At 42.7% G+C, this 19223-nt stretch overlaps 1 protein-coding gene and 1 non-coding gene across 3 annotated transcripts in view; one reads left to right on the forward strand and one right to left on the reverse strand.

Moving 5' to 3' along the window:
• Positions 1–19223, reverse strand: part of GALNTL6 (polypeptide N-acetylgalactosaminyltransferase like 6) — a 772653-nt gene that overhangs the window by 413375 nt on the left and 340055 nt on the right. For both annotated transcript variants that reach the window (XM_029076387.2, XM_029076388.2), the window contains one exon: positions 11476–11584. In XM_029076387.2, coding sequence (XP_028932220.1) covers positions 11476–11584 — 109 coding nt within the window. The remainder of the gene's footprint in view (positions 1–11475; positions 11585–19223) is intronic.
• Positions 14258–14395, forward strand: LOC114815790. Its single transcript, XR_003763593.1, has one exon. It is a non-coding gene; the product is annotated as a small nucleolar RNA SNORA7 (small nucleolar RNA).

The following is a 19223-nucleotide window of genomic DNA, read 5'->3' on the forward strand; positions in this document are numbered from 1 at the left end:
ATTTAGGACTTACTGTGTGTGGAGCACTGTTCTAAGAGCTAGGGAGAGTACAAAATAACAGAGTTGGTAGACATGTTCCCTGCCCACAAGGAGCTTACTAGTGGATGTCTTTTTCCCAAGGCTTCCAGGACCCAGAAAATGTATGATTGAATTGATTAGAGTGACAGTGGTTTATGCTGTGCAGTGTACATTCTCTGATCCACTGCCAATCACCTTCTCACTGAGGCAATAGTTACAACCGAGTAAGTGGGGAGAAATATTTCCCATTGCCGAGTTTATGCAAGAAATTTACAGAAAAACAACATCTCGTCCAAAATGATGACATTACAGGGTCAAAGTGCCGTTATCCAGCTTACAGAGGTCTTTGTAGTTATTGTATCTTTGCTGACTTGGACTGCTAGCTATTTTTCACTTTTCTCGCATTACCTAGCCACTTTCCAGATTGCCCAAAGTGATCTTTTCTTCACCCCAGAAGCCCTAGCCCCAGCAGGAAGAACTGGGATTAGATCCCATGTCTCTTGATTCATAGAGGGGTGCTCTTTCCACTGAACCAACAACAGGGTTTGTGGGGTGACTGTTATACACTGATGGTGACTGTCTTTCATGGGTTTCCATAAGGGTGGGAACCTCGAGTTTGAGCCCTCTGAATGGGGTCTCTGAGTCTGAGAGAGGACAGGGTGTGTCATTTAATACGACTGGATTTGGGCAGGGAGGGGGTACCTGGCTCTTACTTTTTGGTCTGCGTACCTCTGGTCAAGCTGAGAATCATAATGATAATGATGATGATAATAATAGCAATGATAGAATTTGTCAAGTTGCATTTGTTAACTCCAAGGAACTGTGTTGTAATCCCAGCTTGTCAGCTGTGTGATTTTGTTCGAGTCACGTCACTTCTCTGGGCCTCAGTTACCTCATCTGTAAAATGGGGATTAAGACTATGAGTCCCAGGTGGGCCATGAACTTTGTCCAACCTCATTAGTTTATATCTACCCCAGTGCTTAACACCGTGCCTGGAACATAGGAAGTGCTAAAGAAATACCCTAAAATAGCACTTACTATGTGCCAAGCACTTTACTAAGCACCGGGGTGGTTATGAGATCATCAAGTCAGACACAAATCCTGTGCCTCATGGGGTCACAGTCTGAATAGGAGGGAGAGCAGTATTGGATCACCCATGGCCTGACCCTGGCCTGGAATGCCATTCCTCCTCAAATCTGACAGAAAATTACTTTCAGCTCCTTCTGAGCCTTTCTGAAGATTCATCTCCTCCAAGAGGCCTTCCCTGACTGAGGCCTCTTCATCTTTTCCCACTCCCTTCTGTGTCACTCTGATTTTCTGTCTTTATTCCTCCCCCTTCCCAGCCCCATAGCACTTAGGTATATAGCTGTAATTAATTACATTAATCAATAGCATTAATATTTTTATATTAATGTCCGTCTTCCCCTCTAGACTGTAAGTTCACTGTGGGCAGGAAATGTGTCTGTTTATTGTTATATTGTACTCTCCCAAGCTATTAGTATAGTGTTCTGCATACAGTATGTGCTCAAAAAATACAATTGAATGAATGAATGAATTAATTTTACAGATCAGAAAACATAGGCACAGGGAAGTTAAGTGACTTGCCCAAGGTCACTTGACAGGTAAATGGCAGAGTCGGGATTAAATGCCTAGTTTTCTGATAATAATAATAATAATAAATGTGGTATCTGTTGAGCACTTGCTATGTGCCAAGCACTGTTCTAAGCTCTGGGTAAATACAAGGTAATCAGATTGTCCCACGTAGGGCTCCCAGTCTCAATCCCCATTTTACAGATGAAGTAACTGAGGCACAGAGAAGTTAAGTGACTTGCCCAAGGTCACACAGCATGCAAGTGGTGAAACCAGAATTAGAACCAACAACCTCTGACTCCCAAGCCTAGGCCATGATTCCTAGGCCTGTGCTCTGGCCACTAAGCCTTGCCAACACCACTCTGCTTCTTAGTACTCTTTCTGACCTCAGAACAGCCCAGCCACTGCAGGGATTGAATGAGCCAGAATGTGGGGGAAGAAGGTCTTGAACACAATCAGATTCAACATTTCTTAGCTCCGTTTCTCGGTGGAGTTGAAAACCATTCCCATGGCAGGCCTTGAGGGAAGACAGAGAAATGCAATCTTTCTTTCTCCTTGAAAGAATTCAATCCACAGAGAATTTTTTCTCATTGTTAGGTGGACTAAAATGGGAAATCTCTGTTTATCTATTGAGATAATATCTAATTGAAGTGGACTAATCAGAGCATTAGTTTAAATGATTATTCTTTCACTTCTCCTGATTGCTATCAACACTCACAATGAGAGGAGGAATCTTGAGGAATTGGACAGATGGAGAGTCAGATTTTTAGTTTATTCATTCATTCACTCAACCATATTTCCTGACTACTTACTGTGTGCAGAGCACTGTACTAAGTGCTTGGGAAAGTAGAATACTGCAATAAAGAGAGACGATCCCTGCATACAATGAACTCACATTAGGATTTCACATGAGGGACCGAGGAAAGGTATTTTGAAGAGTGACAAGATTGGGAAGGGTCCTTACACCCTACTCTCCCCAGTCAATCAGTGACTCAGTGGTACTTACTGAGAGCTTACACTGTGCAGAGCACCACACTAAGCATTAATAATAATGTTGGTATTTGTTAAGCGCTTACTATGTGCAGAGCACTGTTCTAAGCACTGGGGTAGATACAGGATAATCAAGTTGTCCCATGTGAGGCTCACAGTCTTAATCCCCATTTTACAGATGAGGTAACTGAGGGACAGAGAAGTTAAATGACTTGCCCACAGTCACACAGCTGACACGTGGCAGAGCTGAGATTTGAACCCATGACCTCTGACTCCCAAGCCTGTGCTCTTTCCACTGAGCTATGCTGCTTCTCAGTTTGATAGAGTGGGTCTATGTAATCCCTGCCCCCAAGGAGTTTACAGTCTAAAAGAGGAGGCAGTAAACTGAAATTATCCAAACAGAAGAAATTGGGAACTGGGTAACATTTGAAAATGAGGCAGGCACTTTTCAGAGCCACGCTATAAAAATCATGATGACCTCTACTCTCCAAGTGCAAATAATTCCTAGCAGTTCCCAATGGCTTCAAAATGAATTCCCTTCCCAGTGATTTCAAAAGCAGGTCAGATCATTAGCAGGAGCCTAAAATCCATGACCACCATTTTTAACGGACTTCATCAGTGGAATCTAGTTTATGCATGGTTTATACCTGAGCTACTGCCTTCATATACTGTAATGAAAAGGGTTTGCCACAACATAGCAAATTTGAGCTCCAACCCTCAGAAATACTTCTTAGTCACTTTCTTTGAGTCAGTAGTGTTGGTTCCATCCGCTGAGAGTTGGGACACAGACTCATTATGGGCACGGAAGGTGTCTGCTAATTCTGTTGTATTCTCCAAAGTGCTTAGTACAGTGCTCTATGCATAGTAAGTGCTCAGTAAATACTTGATCTACATGATATAGATATGCTTTTGAGTCTAGGGTGAGCCACAGGTGCAGACACTTGGGGTGAGTTTCTCTGACTGTACTCTACCCTATTCTCTCTTATTTGTTCCCAGCCATGCAGCTTTGCAAAGCTGATGGGAAGAAATCCTCCATCATTTCTTTCCAACGATGACTTGTAAACCACTCCCATGAGAGGTCATTAATTACTGGTCAACACAAGACTACAATCCTGGCATTCCAACTCCATCTTAAAGCCTGACTAAATTATGTCCCCCAGGAAGTCTTCCCCGACAAAGCTGTCACTACCCCCAACCTATTCACCCTTCCTACTGCTTCACCCATGCTCCTACTCTCATCCCTAAGTACTTCAGTGCTCACTCCACCTTGATCTTCCCCTACCTGTAAGCCCCTTGAGGGCAGGGATCATATCTACCAACTGTATTATACTCTCCTAAGCCCTTAGTAGAGTGCTCTGCACACAGTAAGCATTCAATAAATGCTATTAATTGATCGACGGATCAATCGTGTGCACCCATGACTTCTTCAACATCATTCCCAAGGAAGAGCCCAAAAGCAACTGCTGTTTCTTTCATTCCCTGCCAAGTTTGCTTCTCACCTCTACAACTAACAACGAATCCAGTTGGGCCAGTCTATCGAATTTACTGAGGGCTTATCTGTGCAGAGCACTGTGCTGAGTGCTTGGGAGAGTACAATATAATAGATATATTCCCTGCCCACAAAGGAGGGTGAGTTGATGGGCATTTTCAGGGCACTGGTCCATCGCTAGGAAACATTTGCCTTTAGTCATCTGCTCTGGCATGGCTACGTCCTTGGCAACTGAACACAGGAAATTCTTCTGGACTCTTTGGTAGTGAATAGAGCCAAGAAAAGTTCTTTCCAAGGAACCTGCTGCCCAGATATCGCCAAGGCTAGCTGGAGGATTTTCAACGACCACTCGACCTTTTCCGAAAGACAAAGATCCCTTTGAAAATGAGCCTTAAATAGACTGCTTGTCTCTGAATAAGAACCTGAATTTCAAGGAAAAGATTTTCCTAGACCGTAGAAAACACAAAGATGAGGCAGTTCTATGAAAGAGGTCACAATGTACCGGCAAAATTGAATTTCTGATAGTCCATGGTCAACAGATTTCAATCATCATTGGAGCCTGAACTCAAAATCAACCTGTCATCAACCTCCTTCATCAAAAGATCTAGGTTAATATGATACAGTCTGCTCTGGTCTTCATGGGGACAGGAGTCAGGCTCCAGATTGCTTTGTGGAAAGCTTCATCTACATCATCTAAATGGAAGTTGGGTTTTCCTGCATCCCGATACCCAATCGGCTTCCCTGTCTCTTGAATTACAGACCTTCAGCCAATCGCATGTTCGTCTGGACCAAGAAGGATAAGAATAACTGCAATATTTGTTAAGTACTTCTTTGCTTAGCTCATTACTAAGTGCTCAGGTAGATAAAAAATAATCAGGTCAGACACAGTTCCTCTCTCACTTGGGGCTCACAGTCCCACAGTACATTGTTTGGTAAATAATGAGCACTTAAGAAATACCACAATTATTATGAGCGTTGATTGGATCAGTTTCTGCCTCTAGAGCAGTAGATAGAATCACTCTAGACTGTAAACTTATTTTGGGCAGAGAACACATCTTCTAGCTCTGTTGTACTCTCCCAAGCATTTAGTACAGGTCTGCACACAGCAAGCACTCAATAAATCCCAGTGATTGATTAATATTTCAGCCTCTCTCCTTCTTGAAAATCAGAGTTGTGTCAGCTCTTTTTCAGTCACCACGGGCTGGTGATTCTGGTTTTCTGATAGCAGTGAATATTATCTGCTCGGCGAGGAGGGAACACAGCTTTCTCTGCTCTTTGGGACAAGGACCCAGTGTTATCCATCTTCTTCTGCTCTAGGGAACACAACACCAGTGGTACCAGTCTCCTCTGCTAAGTGAGGTTTAGTGGAAGGAGCCCGAGCTTGAGAGTCAGAGGTTGTGGGTTCTAATCCTGGCTCTGCCGCTTGCCAGCTGTGTGACTTTGGGCAAATCCCTTCACTTTTCTGGGCCTCAGTTACCTCATCTGTAATAGGGGGATGAAGACTGTGAACCCCATGTGGGACAACCTGATGACCTTGTATCTACCCCAGTGCTTAGAACAGTGCTTGGCACATAGTAAGTGCTTAACAAATACCAACATTCTTATCGTTTAGACTGTGAGCCCATCACTGGGCAGGGATTGTCTATAACTGTTGCCAAATTGTACATTCCAAGTGCTTAATACAGTGCTCTGCACATAGTAAGCGCTCAATAAATACTACTGAATGAATGGGAGGTGGGGTCAACTTTGTGGGACAGAACTAATGTTATGTAGCTTATTCTACTCTACCAGACATAGAACCTATGATTGACTGTCTTTTCTGTTCTTTGGGATATAGCTCCAATGATTCTCAACCTCCTTTACTCTATGAGACACGTCAGTGGTATCCAGTCTCCTAAGATCTCTGGGACTTGGTACTAATGCTACACAATCTCATGACCCCTGTGTTACCTGGCCACCTCTCCTCTCATGAATATGTTTTCCCCTATCTCATCAGATAACGATAATAATAATTATGGTATTTGTTAAGCACTTACTATGTGCCAAGCACTGTTCTAAGTGCTGGGGTAGATACAAGTTAATCAGGTTGCCCCACATGGGGCTCACAGTCTTAATCCTCATTTTACCAATGAGGTAACTGAGGCACAGAGAAGTTAAGGGACTTGCCCGAGGTCACAAAGCAGACAAGTGGTGGAAGTGGAGTTACAATCCACATCCTCTGAGTCCCAAGCACACGTTCTTGCCACTAGAACACACTGCTTCTGGGATTCCAATGCTGCATTTTTCTATCCTGAGGGCTGGAGATGAGCCCGGGCACTGCAATTCCCTCTTTCTCCCATTGACTACTGATTTAGCTGGTGAATGGATTGTTTGGTCCTTAACCTTAGATAATTTGTTGTAATGGTGCCTGGAAATTCCATGTTTATAATTCCTGCCTGCCTATTTGTTATGGAATCCCAGTTCAGCAGTCTTTAAAGATGAAAGCATTCAACCATTCCTGCCATATCAAGTGCTTAGTACAGTGCTCTGCATATAGTAAGTGCTCAATAAATTCCAATGAATGAAATACTATTGAATATTCCCAAATTCATAAAAGGATGAAATCTCAGATATCTTGATCTCTCAGAGTGATATGATAGATTATGATAAACAATGGAAGGGACAACTTCTCCATCTCTAAATTCCACTTTTTTTTACTTCACATAAATGATGATTTGCAATTAAAATAGGAAAGGCTATTTGTTCTAACCAAAAGGTAATCAGTTCTATACTGGAACTGAGGTAGCAGTGTTGGATTACATTATTTTAAATGTTTTTCGAAAGATGTTTTCATAAATCAGCTACAGAAGTCCTAGCCTGGAGCCTCTTACGCAATTTAGAAGAGAGAATAGAATAAGCGGTGCTATTCCTGCATGTTATGAAAACTGTTTTCTCAGAGGGAGTTTCTTAAGTTTGTTAAGCACTTATTATGTGTCAAATACTGTGCTAAGCACTGAAGTAGATACAAGATCATCAGTTAGGACGCAGTCTCTGTTCCACAAGGGGCTCACAGTTTTAATTCCCATTTTACAGGTGAGGTAACTGAGGCTCAGAGAAGTGAAGTGTTTTTATTTATTTGTGTTTATAAGTTTTATAAGTTTTTATTTATGTGTTTGTATTTATTGAGTGCTTACTATGTGTAGAGCACTGAGCAGAGAGCTTGGAAGAGAACATTTTAAGAGAGTCTATAGACACGTCCCCTGCCCACAGCAAGACTACAGTCCTTCTCACTAGAGAAATCAAAGAGGTCCTAAAAATATCTTGTTTAGCTTAACTGAATTCCCATTTTGCAGCTCAGGGAACTGAGGCACAGAGAAGTGAAATAACAATCCAGGGAGAGGATTCTTTCAGTGAACCTGAACGGCCTGTGGGACCCAAAGTCAAGGTTCTCCTGAATGGACATTTTGCCTATCATCATCCATCTTCTCCATGACCAGTGAGCAGTCAAATTGCAGCTGGGGAAATAAGGGTTGATATTAGAAACCCTATCCCCTTGCCTCATACAGCTGCTTCCTTTTTTGTCCTGAAATCTGTTCCCTCTAAGCTGTGGTTAGCTTTTGACTACCCAAGAGTATCTCCTCCTCAGGCTGGCCACTCTGATGCACTGTGACATTGTGGGCATTACACTGGGTATGTGCTATACCCTCATGGCATCATAATAATAATTATTATGGTATTTTTAAGTGCTTACAGTGTGCCAAGCACTGTTCTAAGTGCTGGAGTAGATATAAGGTAATCATGTTGTCCCACATGGGCTCACAGTCTTAATCCCCATTTTTCAGCAGAGGGTACTGAGGCCCGAGAAGTGAAGTGACTTGCCCAAGGTCACAGAGCAGACAAGTGGCGGAGCCGGGATTAGAACCCAGGACCTCTGACTCCCAAGCCCGTGCTCTTTCCACTAAGCCACGCTGTTTCCCTTCATATAGATTCCCTTCATATAGATGCCTGCTCAAGTCTGCCTGAAAGCCTGAATTTAGGGTGTTAGTTTTTTGGATAAGCAGAATTCCTGAGTACCTCCCTCCAGAGCCATTTCACTCTCCAGCCCAGGTTCCCACAGGTTCCCCTTCCTGCTCCAGTGGCGGGAGGCCAGGAACCTTCAAATTTGCAACCACACTGGCCCCTCTGACTCTTGTGTCCTGAGGAAGCTCCCTCACCAATTTACTGCCTGCCCCACCCCTCTCAGGGAAGGGAAGCAGCATGGCCTAGATAGAGCATTGTCCTGGGAGTCAGAAGGACTGGGGTTCTAATCCCTGCTCCACAATTTGTCTTCTTTGTGACCTTCCTAGGGCAAGTCACTTCACCTCTCTGGGCTTCAGTTACCTCATCTAAAAAATGGGGATTAAAACTGGGAGTCCCGTGTGGAACGGAGACCGTGTCCAACCTGATTAACTTGTATCTGCCTCAGCGCTTAGAAGAGTATTTGACACATAGTTAAGTGCTAAACAAATACCATCATTATTATCATTATTATTTCAGAAATCTGGAGAAAGTCTTTCAACTTTGGAATGAGTGCACCGGGTTTAGAAGGAGGAGAGTTGGTGTGGGAAGATGTGACCTATTTAAGGGAATAGCGTATTTTGTTTCACAAAGTGAGCATAGCAATTAGTGTCATACCAACCTGCCCTTGGGAAATTCCTATCTCCATTTTCTGAGATAGTGTGAGCAGGAACGACAAACAGTGAAGCTGAATTATAAAAAGAATTCATCCTTTTGTATTTTTCAAAACACCCTGCACTGATTTGCAGCTTCTGAAATCTCCCACAGCGTCTCTTCTCTGCTATTTTCATATTGTCAGTTTGCGGAGGAACTTTCCCTAGATAATTCTAACTAGAACTTGATTCCAGCTAAATCCTGTTCTATTATTAGAAATAAAAACCATGACTCTCAAAGAAGCGCAGAGAGTCTTTTCACTCTAGCTTTGCATTTGTGCGATTCTAGTATAACTATCCAAGGAAACATTGCTTTAAAAGTTAATTTCAAAGTAATGAACAATAAAGAGCAGTGTTCGGGTAGCCCTCACCAAAGTCGACTGTCTAACAGATCTCATCATGACCTTTGCTGAGTGGACCTCTTGAACTTGTGAAACTATGGTGAATTACTGATAATGATCAAGAAACATATCATAATTAAGAAAAATAAAGGCATAACAGCCAGGCAGTGGATTTGGGGCAAAACTTGCTTCACCAAGGAAAAGCACATTAGGAGAACTGAGGTGCAGCATGGCCTAGTGGATAGAGCCCGGGCCCGGGAGTCAGAAGGTCATGAGTTCTAATCCTAGTTCTGCCACTAGTCTGTTATGGGATCTTGGGCAAGTCACTTCACTTCTCTGGACTTCAGTTACCCCATCTGTAAAATGGGGATTGAGACTGTGAGCCCCGGGTGGTACAGGAACTGTGTCCAACCTGATTTGTTTGTATCCACACCAGCACTTAGTACAGTGCATACTATGTAAAAAGCACTTAACAAATACCACAGCTGTTACCATTATTACATGACTTTCCCAAGGTCACACGGCCAGCATTTGGCAGAGCAGTGTGATGTGAAGGTCTCGGTTCCCCTCCCAAGAAATATGGTTCTCTGTCAGTGTGTCATGTGCAGAGAGATTTTGGAGACCCACTGGACAGACATTTATCTTAAGACAGAAAAGCTGTGTTCCTGCAAACTCCATGTTATCAAAACGACATGTTGAGTCAACCATTGTTCTGGTAAGTAAGAAGGGGCTAAGTGAAAGATGGTTCAAAAACAGCTGCAATAGTACACATGGAATTCAAATGTGCTTGTTTAATCAGTAGGCAATGTCTTGACACATCTGAGCCCCTTCTGCAACTCCTTGAGGGCAGGGAACATGAGTTTTGCTGTTTTGTCCCAAATGCTTGGTGGACTATGCACTTAGTAAGTCATTCCTAGGTACCACTGACAACTCACCTATTATCATGGCAATGGCTAAAAGTTCAGTTTCCAGGCAAAGATGATAACAATGTTTCAACTGGTTCCCTGGTCAATTCTTGTGATTATAATAATAATAGTAATAATAATAGTTATACTTATTAAACACTTATTATGTGTCAAACGTATTATATGCCAAGGTAAGCGCTGGGACTGATGCAAGATACTTAGATAGAACACCATCCTGGCCCTACACAGGCTTCAGGTCTAAGAGGGACAACAGGAATTTTATCCCCATTTCACTGAGGGAACTGAGGCACAGAAAAGTTAGGTAACTATCCCAAGGTCACATATCACAAAGCAGTCAAGCAGTGGAGGTAGGACTGGAATTGGGATCTCCTGACTACCATTTCTGTGCTATTTCCATTAGGTCACAATCATCAACGTTACCATGGTCCACATTTGATTCTACTTGTCTCATGCCTTTGAAACCAGCCTCCTGAAGACTGGCACTGCTGAACCCAGCTCATGGCTGCCTTCCAACACTGGGTTCAGCTATCGAAACTGTGTTCTAATATGACGCTTCACTTCTTCACATGGAGTTCTGATTCAATTGGAATATACAACCATTTTATGATGAAGGCTTTCTCTTCATCCTTAACATAGTCTAGATGTTTCAGAAAGCAGGTTGGCTTGTTAAGACTCCAATGGATATGAGTGAAAAGACCCAGAACTAATGCATTTTGTACATCTGATATTTTTCTGTGGTCACTGGGAATCTTATAAGTTCAGAGCCTTTCTAAATTACTGTGTCTCAGGGATTTGGATTCTAATGCTTGTTCTTTCCTCAACTTTTTGCCTGGACTGACAAATTCAAAAGAAAACTAAGCAATGGGCTGGTTTGAAATCTGGCCAAATCAATAACCCAATAGCGATCAATAGTGTAGGAACCAAGGCTGTTGTCCAGAGGACTGGGGAACCTAAAGGTTGAGCTTCTTCTTTAACACTGTAATTGTGAATTTTCAAATTTGGAATTTGTAATTGTTTCTAACTCATTCATATTGTTCCCCACCTAGTGAGCCTCTTCCAAGCAGAATTCTCTGATATTATTATGCTCTGGTTCTCTTATATTATTCCCCTACATTTAGCACATGTGCTGGACATAGTCAACATTCAGTAACCAATGTGAGTAAGAAGTATAGGCAAAACACTGAAAAAAAAATGTCTCAAACATCGTCTCTCCAAAAACTCTGATGGCAATATGAAGTCACCGCTTCTTTGGGCTTCCTGTTTCCCAGCTTTGTCTATGACTAGCTTCCCTGGGTCCTACCGGGGTCTCTGATAATCCCAGGAGACATGTTACTGGGGATCTTAGGCACCATTCTGTCTGATACCCTTAGGAGACTCAGGAAAAACAGGGAGAGATAAAACATAGCAACTTCCGTTTACTCTGAGCTTCATACCTGAACGCAAAGCATCTTTCTGAATGCTCTCATAGTCATGCCAGTCTTTTCTTTTCAAACCATCTGTCCAGGTATAGAGCTGCCCGTCTCCTAGGCCCAGTGGAAATGTCTGTGGAAAAGGAGAATATTTACAGTATAAAAAGGAGGTATTTCTGGTCAATTGCTTGTGTACTGGGTCTTTTTAATGTGATACTGTTGGTTCGCCAAAAGAGGGAGGTTTGACGGGCAGTCGATCAATCGATCAATCAGTAGTATTTATTGAGCGCTTACTATATGCAGAACACTGTACTACACATGTGGGGGAGCACACGTGGGAGAGCATAATATAGCATAATTAGCAGACAAGTTCCCCGCCCATAACGAGCTTACAATTAAAGGAACCGTACTTGAAGACGAGGACGATTCCAAAGTTTTGAGATTATAGGGAACGTGTGTGGGTGGTGGGGAGAGGGAGACTTGATTCCAATTTTCCCTTCAAGCATTCAAGTTCTGAGGCCTCCAAAAGGCGGGGACTGTACTTAATCACACACCCCAAAAGTGATTTCAAAAATCATTCCTTATTTCCCGCCCACTAAAGCAGCCGAGTTCTCAACTCTTGTCACAGCTTCAGGGACCGGGACTCCACTAAAAGCCAGAAAAAAGAATAATAAAACTGTGATGTTTATTAAGCACTTACTCTGTTAGACCAAGCACTCTAGTAATGACTAAATAATCAAGTTGGACACAGTCCCTGTCCCACACTGGGCTCACGGCCTAAGGGGAAAGGACACCAGTTATTTCATCTCCGTTTTAATGATGAAGAAACTGAGAACCAAAGAAGATAAGGGACTTGACCAGTTTCACAGCTAAGTAGTGGAGCTGGGATTAGGATTCAGCAGGCCCGATTCCCAAACTCATGTTCTTCCCTGCGGGCCCCACTGTGATCCTTAATCTGTAATTCCTTTCCTTCCAATCCATTTTCACTCATGGGTGGATTCACTCAAATAGTTCAGATCCACCTTTCCTCTTTTGCTGGTCTTCACTACACCCCTGCCACATTCTCCAGCACAGAAGTATTTAAAAACTGTGGTCATTCAAGTTAGTCCCAGAATATACAGTGTTGTGACAAAAATAGAAATATGCTAAACTTGCAGAATTACTATAAATATGGAGCTTTTTTCCTGTATAAATTTAGAGTTTAGTTTGTGGGGAAATTTCCAAGACATTAAAGAAATACCTAAGGTCCTGAATGCATGGGACAATAAATACATTTTGAGCTAGTGTTTTATGTTGCAATTAACCCTGAGGACAGAAAATCATCAGGTCAGGGAAGTGAGTGTCCATAAGGTATTATTTTCATGACTTGCATTCCTTTCTCTGGGCACTTGGAATTCACCCCACCCTCAACCCCCTCCACGCATAGGTACATATACATAATTCATTTACTTATATTAATGCCTGTCTCGCCCTCTCGACTCCAAGTTTGTTGTTGGCAGTGGACATGTCTACCACCTCTGTTGTATTGTACTCTCCCAAGAGCTTTGTACAGTGGTTTACACACAGTAAATCCTCAATAAATACGTCAGATTGATTATTTGATTTTCTAAAACTTCACCTAATGGAGAGCAGCTCTCACTGCTTCCCTAGGTCTGCCCTAAGATTTGGCAGGGTGGCAAAATATCCAGAGGGCATTGTGCCCTCAGGTTTGCTGGGGTGTGATGGGAAGCGGTATTCAAGTTCATTCATTCATTTGGTCATATTTATTGAGTGCGTATCCTGTGCAGAGCACTGTACTAAATGCTTGGGAGACTACAATATAACAATAATCAGATACATTCCCTGCCCAAAATGATGTAAATTGCTTCTGACCGCCCCGTGCCCCCTTCACACTGCAGGATGGTGCTAATATTAGCTTCATCCCATGCAGACATGTCCCTCACAACACATACACACACAGCATGCCCTAGCATGCTCCTTCTCCCTTTTTCAATTCTTACGTAAACTTAAGACAGCTATGTGAGTTTGCTCATTTATCCTCAAAACAACCTGGGTGTTGGCATGAGATTCACTAACCTCGTTTTACAGGTAGAGAAACTGGGGTGCAAGGAGGGTAAGTGACTTGACCAAAGCCACACAGATAATATGAGCCTAGGTAATCGACCTATACTCCTCCTCCTGACTACAAATCCCCTATCCGATCCCCTTGGGCATGCCACCAAACTAGTTACATAGCGTGGACCCTCAGTTTTGATGGTCTGAATGGTTTAAGAGAACAATCCTTATGTCCACCCACTCTCTTGTGAATTACCAACGGTTCATCACAGAAAGGACTGAATTTGATCTTCTTGCCCTAGGACATTTTTCCATCAGGTCTGTTTCGCAAGAGGAAAGTCACTTACTCCACTAACAGCATTGAGTGTTACAGCAATTTATTGTAAAATAGTTACATATGCATAACAAGGTGGAGGTGAGTCAAAGGACTGGATCTTGGATTCCATGAAAAATCTGCTTTTCCCTTCAGCAGAAATGCACTTCTAAAATTCAAATGCTTCGTGGACTATTGCAGTATAGGGTTCTCTCTGGGACTGAGGTCAAGTCTGAACAGCCTTTGGGTCTGGATACCTGTAAGGAAAATGAAATCAGTGTTAAAATTTAATTTCACTTTCCCTGTCCATTGCATAGGGTTCAACACCTATTAAGCTACTATAACAGTACTAACTCATATGTACTGCTGTTTCTCCTCCTTCCCCTCTCTATAAATCATCTCACTGTCTATCCTTTTCTACGATGGTAAGCTCCTTGACCCCTCTCAGGGTCACATCTGGAGAGTTGCCAGTCCTCTACCAGTCTCCACCACGGGAGGGAGAGTCAAGCAGAGGCTAATCCATGCCATTCCTAGTTTGGTCAGTGGCTAGCGAGTGGAAGGCAATCTGCTACAAACTCACCTGTGCTGGGCAACAGCGGCATAGTAAAAATAATGTTGGTATTTGTTAAGCAGTTACTATGTGCAGAGCACTGTTCTAAGCACTGGGGGAGATACAGGGTAATCAGGTTGTCCCACGTGAGGCTCACAGTCTTCATCCCCATTTGACAGATGAGGGAACTGAGGCACAGAGAACTTAAGTGACTTGCCCACAGTCACACAGTTGACAAGTGGAAGATCCGGGATTTGAACCCATGACCTCTGACTTCCAAGCCCGGGCTCTTTCCACTGAGCCACGCTCAAAGGTGGAGACTCAGGTTTACCATGAGGAAGGCGACAATGGTAAACCACTTCCATATTTTTTATGGAGAAAACTCTATGGATACACTATCAGAAGGATTGCAGATGGAAGGGGGCCATTCTGGGAGAGATGTGTCCATGCCGTCGTTATGGGTCAGAGACGACTCGACGGCATAAGACAAGACGAGCTCCTTGAGGTCAAGGATTGTGTCTAACTAGTATAATTCCCCAAGCACATAGTACATTGCTCTGCACACAGTATTAATGGAATGATTTAGCTACAAAAAAATGTAGATAAATCAAACCACAACTGCTAACTAGATGAAAGATTACATTAATTCTCTTTATGGAAAGGACTAAGGTTAACCTGTGGATCTTTTCAGTCACACGGGTGCATATAGATAATAACATCATTAGCAGCTACATCTTTAGATTCAAAGGACAAAAATATCAAAAGGACAATGATTTAAAAAAATCTTTAATATGTCAAGGGGTTAACACAGCCAGCTCACATCCTATCTTTCCATCTAAGAAGGCAATGGAGTATCACTGACCTCAAAAACTTTATCTTCATCATAACCGAAATGCAGTAACTCAGCAGAACAACAAAACGGATTTCTCACCTTAAGCACTTCTGCACCATAACTTGGAAATAAATCTCAGGCAGTCAAAGCCTTACAGAAACGAAACCAATTTTCCATGTATTTTTGCATTCTCAAAGTCTTTCCATTTCATGATTCCTATGGGAAGAGTAAAGAGACCTGAAATATAGTATGGAGTTGGATAACACATCGTTAAAAGGAGGTAAAACTTGTGTTGAAAGTACTATTTCTATTTACCTTCCAACGTCGCCATGATCTTTTAGAGTTCCTGAAGTTTCTTAAATGGACAACTCTCAGAAGATATTGGACCGAGTCTCTCGACAGAGGGCATTTTCACCCAGAACACAGCATGCCGGCTCTAGAAATCCACCCAGTCGATTCTTCAAGGAAGCAACACTCTCAATTGCTCTTCAGACTTGAATCATCTCTTGACCTGAAACAACTTGATTTCCTCATTAACCTCTGCTCATCCAGCAGGGATTAAGAAGAAATGTACGGTCGAGGAAATTGCAGCAGAATAAATACAGTGTGAATGTTCTTCTAGGGAAGCGCTAACTCCAAGTCTCAACTTGTTTTGCTCTGTTTGACGGAACTTCCAGCACTTCTTCCTAGTTCCAGCAGAGATCTTGTCTACTTATTTCATATTTCCCTCCTAAATACTTAGTACAGTGCTCTGCACATAGTAAGGTGCTCAATCAATATCACTGATTGATTGCTTAACATTGAGTTGCCCAAAGGATGGCATCAAAGCAATGGGACAATTTGCATGATCATCACTGATGATATGCATATGAGTTCACATTCATTCTTCTTCCATTTGGTCCTTTAATAATTTATATCATCTTCCTGCTGGTGAAAACATCCGAGAAACCTCTAAGCAAAGTGACCAGATATGCAATTACCTCTGCTGGAAATGATATTCAACGGGAGAGGTCATGGACCCATTTGTAAACTCCAATAATAATAATAATTCTTATTATTATTATTGTAGTTGTTAAGTGTTTATTATGTTCCAAACACTGTTCTAAGCACTGGAGTAGATAAAAGATTATCAATTTAGACACCGTTCCTGTCTCACATGAAGCTCACAGTCTAGGTAGAAGGAGTAGGATTCTAGCCCCATTTTTATAGATGAGGAAACTGAGACCCAGATAAATTAACTGACTTCTCTAAGATCACAGAGTAGACAAGTGGAGGAGCCAGTATCAGAATCCAGGTCCTCTGACTCCCAGGCCGCTGCTCTTTCCACTAGGCCACACTGCTTCTCTAGCACAGTAAAAAGATTAGTCAACAATTCTATCCACCAATTTACAAATTTTCCTGTGTTTCCAAGGTGGATTCCAAATGTAATGGTCCTCTGGGAGTTAGTAAATGATGGTGGTTTGAAACAAAATATTTATTTCTGGAAGAGTGCATCATATTCCTCCAAAGAGCAAGGCTTCAAAAGTCTCTTCTGTAAGCTCCTTGTGGGCAGGGAACATGTCTACCAGCTTTGTTCTCTTGTACTCTCCTAAGCACTAATACAGTGCTCTGCACACAATCCACCCTCAAAAAATATGATTGATTCTATCGAAAATTGGACTGGCTCCTTCAGTCCAGGACCTATTTCCTCGGTGACTGGCACTTCGAGGAGAAGCAGCATGGCCTACTGAATAGAGCACAGGTCTGGGAGTCAGAAGCAACTGAGTCCTAATCCCGCCTCAGCCACGTGTCTGCTGTGTGAACCTAGGCAAGTCATTTCACTTCTGTGCCTCAGTTCCCTCATCTGTAAAATGGGGATTAAGATTTTAAGCCCCATGTGGGATGGGGATTGGGTCCAACCCGATTTTCTTGTATTTACCCCAATGTTTAGAACTGTGCCTGGCATGTAGTAAGTGCTTAACAAATACACTATCATTAGTATTATCATTATTATTATTGATTAATTTCTACCCACCCCTTTCAACCTCCTTGCCTTAACTTCTTTCCACTTCCACCGGCTCTGGCTCCTTCTCACTGCCTTGTCCCTATTCCCCTTCCATCAGCACTTTCCTTGTTTCCACTTCGCTTTTCCGTTTCCTTCCTATCTTGTACAAGAGATAAATCAGGCGTGGACATTCTCTCCACTGGGGCCAGAGAAACCTGCAATTGCTCCTTTCATCTGTCTCCATTAGTTTGATGACAGAAAATTGCTGCTGCAATTCTCTTCCCTTAGGGGGAATCAGCCATGGGTTTGCACACTGGAGAGTCCGCTCTTGAGCTAGCCTATCCCTTCTCTCATATGAATGTAGCACTGAGTGTTTTTATGTCTGGTATTTTTAGTTTAGACACCCACCTCTCTCTGCCTCTACTCCTGTCTCCGGGCTCCATGGCTTGGAAGCAGCACCTATGTTCCGGGAAGAGGAAGCAATGGGTCTGGAACATGGTAGAGGGAGTCAAGGAATAATCAATCCATTGTATTTAGTGAGTGCTTACTGTGTGCATAGCACTGTACTAAACGCTTAGGAGAGTACAATATAACAGAGTTGGTAGACAGATTCACTCCCACCAATGAGCTTACAGTCTAGAGGGGAAAGGAACTTTAGGCTTATTATGACTATTATTATTATTATACGCTACTGTTGCTCTTTTTGGTTGCCTCCATGTGATGTTCCCCCACTTTGCTTCTTCATCTACCCTCTCCCAGCCACTTTTCTCAAAGCCACTGTAAAGCAGAGCATATATTAATCACCATTAATGAAATCTTCCCAAGCAGCCAAAATAGAGTTCAGAGGAACACTTCATTCAAAGGCCCTTGGCTTCCATGAGCAAAGGAGATAAGCGACATTGCATTGCTCTATTGAAATGGATTTGATCTAATGCACTTCACCAACATTTTGCTCAAGCGTGGAAAATTTAATAATAATAATAATGCTGGTATTGGTTAAGCGCTTACTAAGTGCAAAGCACTGTTCTAAGCTCTGGGGGGATACAAAGTGATCAGGTTGTCCCACGTGGGGCTCACAGTTTTAATCCCCATTTTACAGATGAGGTCACTGAAGCACAGAGAAGTTAAGTGACATGCCCAAAGTCACACAGCTGGCAAGCGGTGGAGCTTGGATTAGAACCCATGACCTCTGACTCCCAAACCAGTGCTCTTTCCACTGAGCCATGCTGCTTCTCTGAAATTTGCTAAACAGTCCAATGGCCTCAAGAAGCTGGGGCTTCCCACAGGAAACTTTTTTCCTAAACATGTTCCTGCCAAAGAGGGTTTAAGTGAATGGGGGACTTCATGTCGTGTCATATCCCCTCCTACAGTCCAGCCCTCATACTTAGCTCCTCTAGCACCATCTTAGTCCTAGTGCCCTGATCTTGTATATCTCACCACCAACCCCTTTCCCACCCCCTCCATTTACACCTGACCACCACCCTTCTACCATGAAGCCTGTTTAAGGTCACATCTCTTCCAAGAGGGCTTTCCCAATTAAGACCTTTTTTCCTTGGCTCCCTCTCCCTTCTGTGTCATCTCTGCATTTGGATCTCTGACCTCTGGGCATTTGGTATTCACCCACCCTCAATCCCACAGCACTTAGGCACAGATCCTTAAATTATGTTATGAAGTATTTATTTATAGGAATGTCCAGCTTCTCCTCTAGAACGTAAACTCGTTGTAGGCAGGGAATGTGTCTGCCAACTCTTCCACTTAGTTTAGTGTTCTGCATATGATAAGCACTCAATTAATACTGTTGATTGATTGACTGATTGATGCAATGGGAAGAGTTCCCCTTGGAGAGAGAGAGGGACATTGAGAGACAGGTGTCAATTTTTTGGAGGGTTTGAGACCTAAAGCTTTCCTTGTTAAGGCTGTTTCTGCCAGTAGAGTTGACTCGAACATTCCAGAAGAAAAAGGATATTTTTTCTTACTTAGCAAATGATAAAATGTCAAGGCTTGACAAGGGCAAGATAGAACACATAAAATCCAAACT

Source organism: Ornithorhynchus anatinus, chromosome 12 (assembly GCF_004115215.2).
Source record: "Ornithorhynchus anatinus isolate Pmale09 chromosome 12, mOrnAna1.pri.v4, whole genome shotgun sequence".
NCBI classification, from domain to species: Eukaryota; Metazoa; Chordata; class Mammalia; order Monotremata; family Ornithorhynchidae; genus Ornithorhynchus; species Ornithorhynchus anatinus.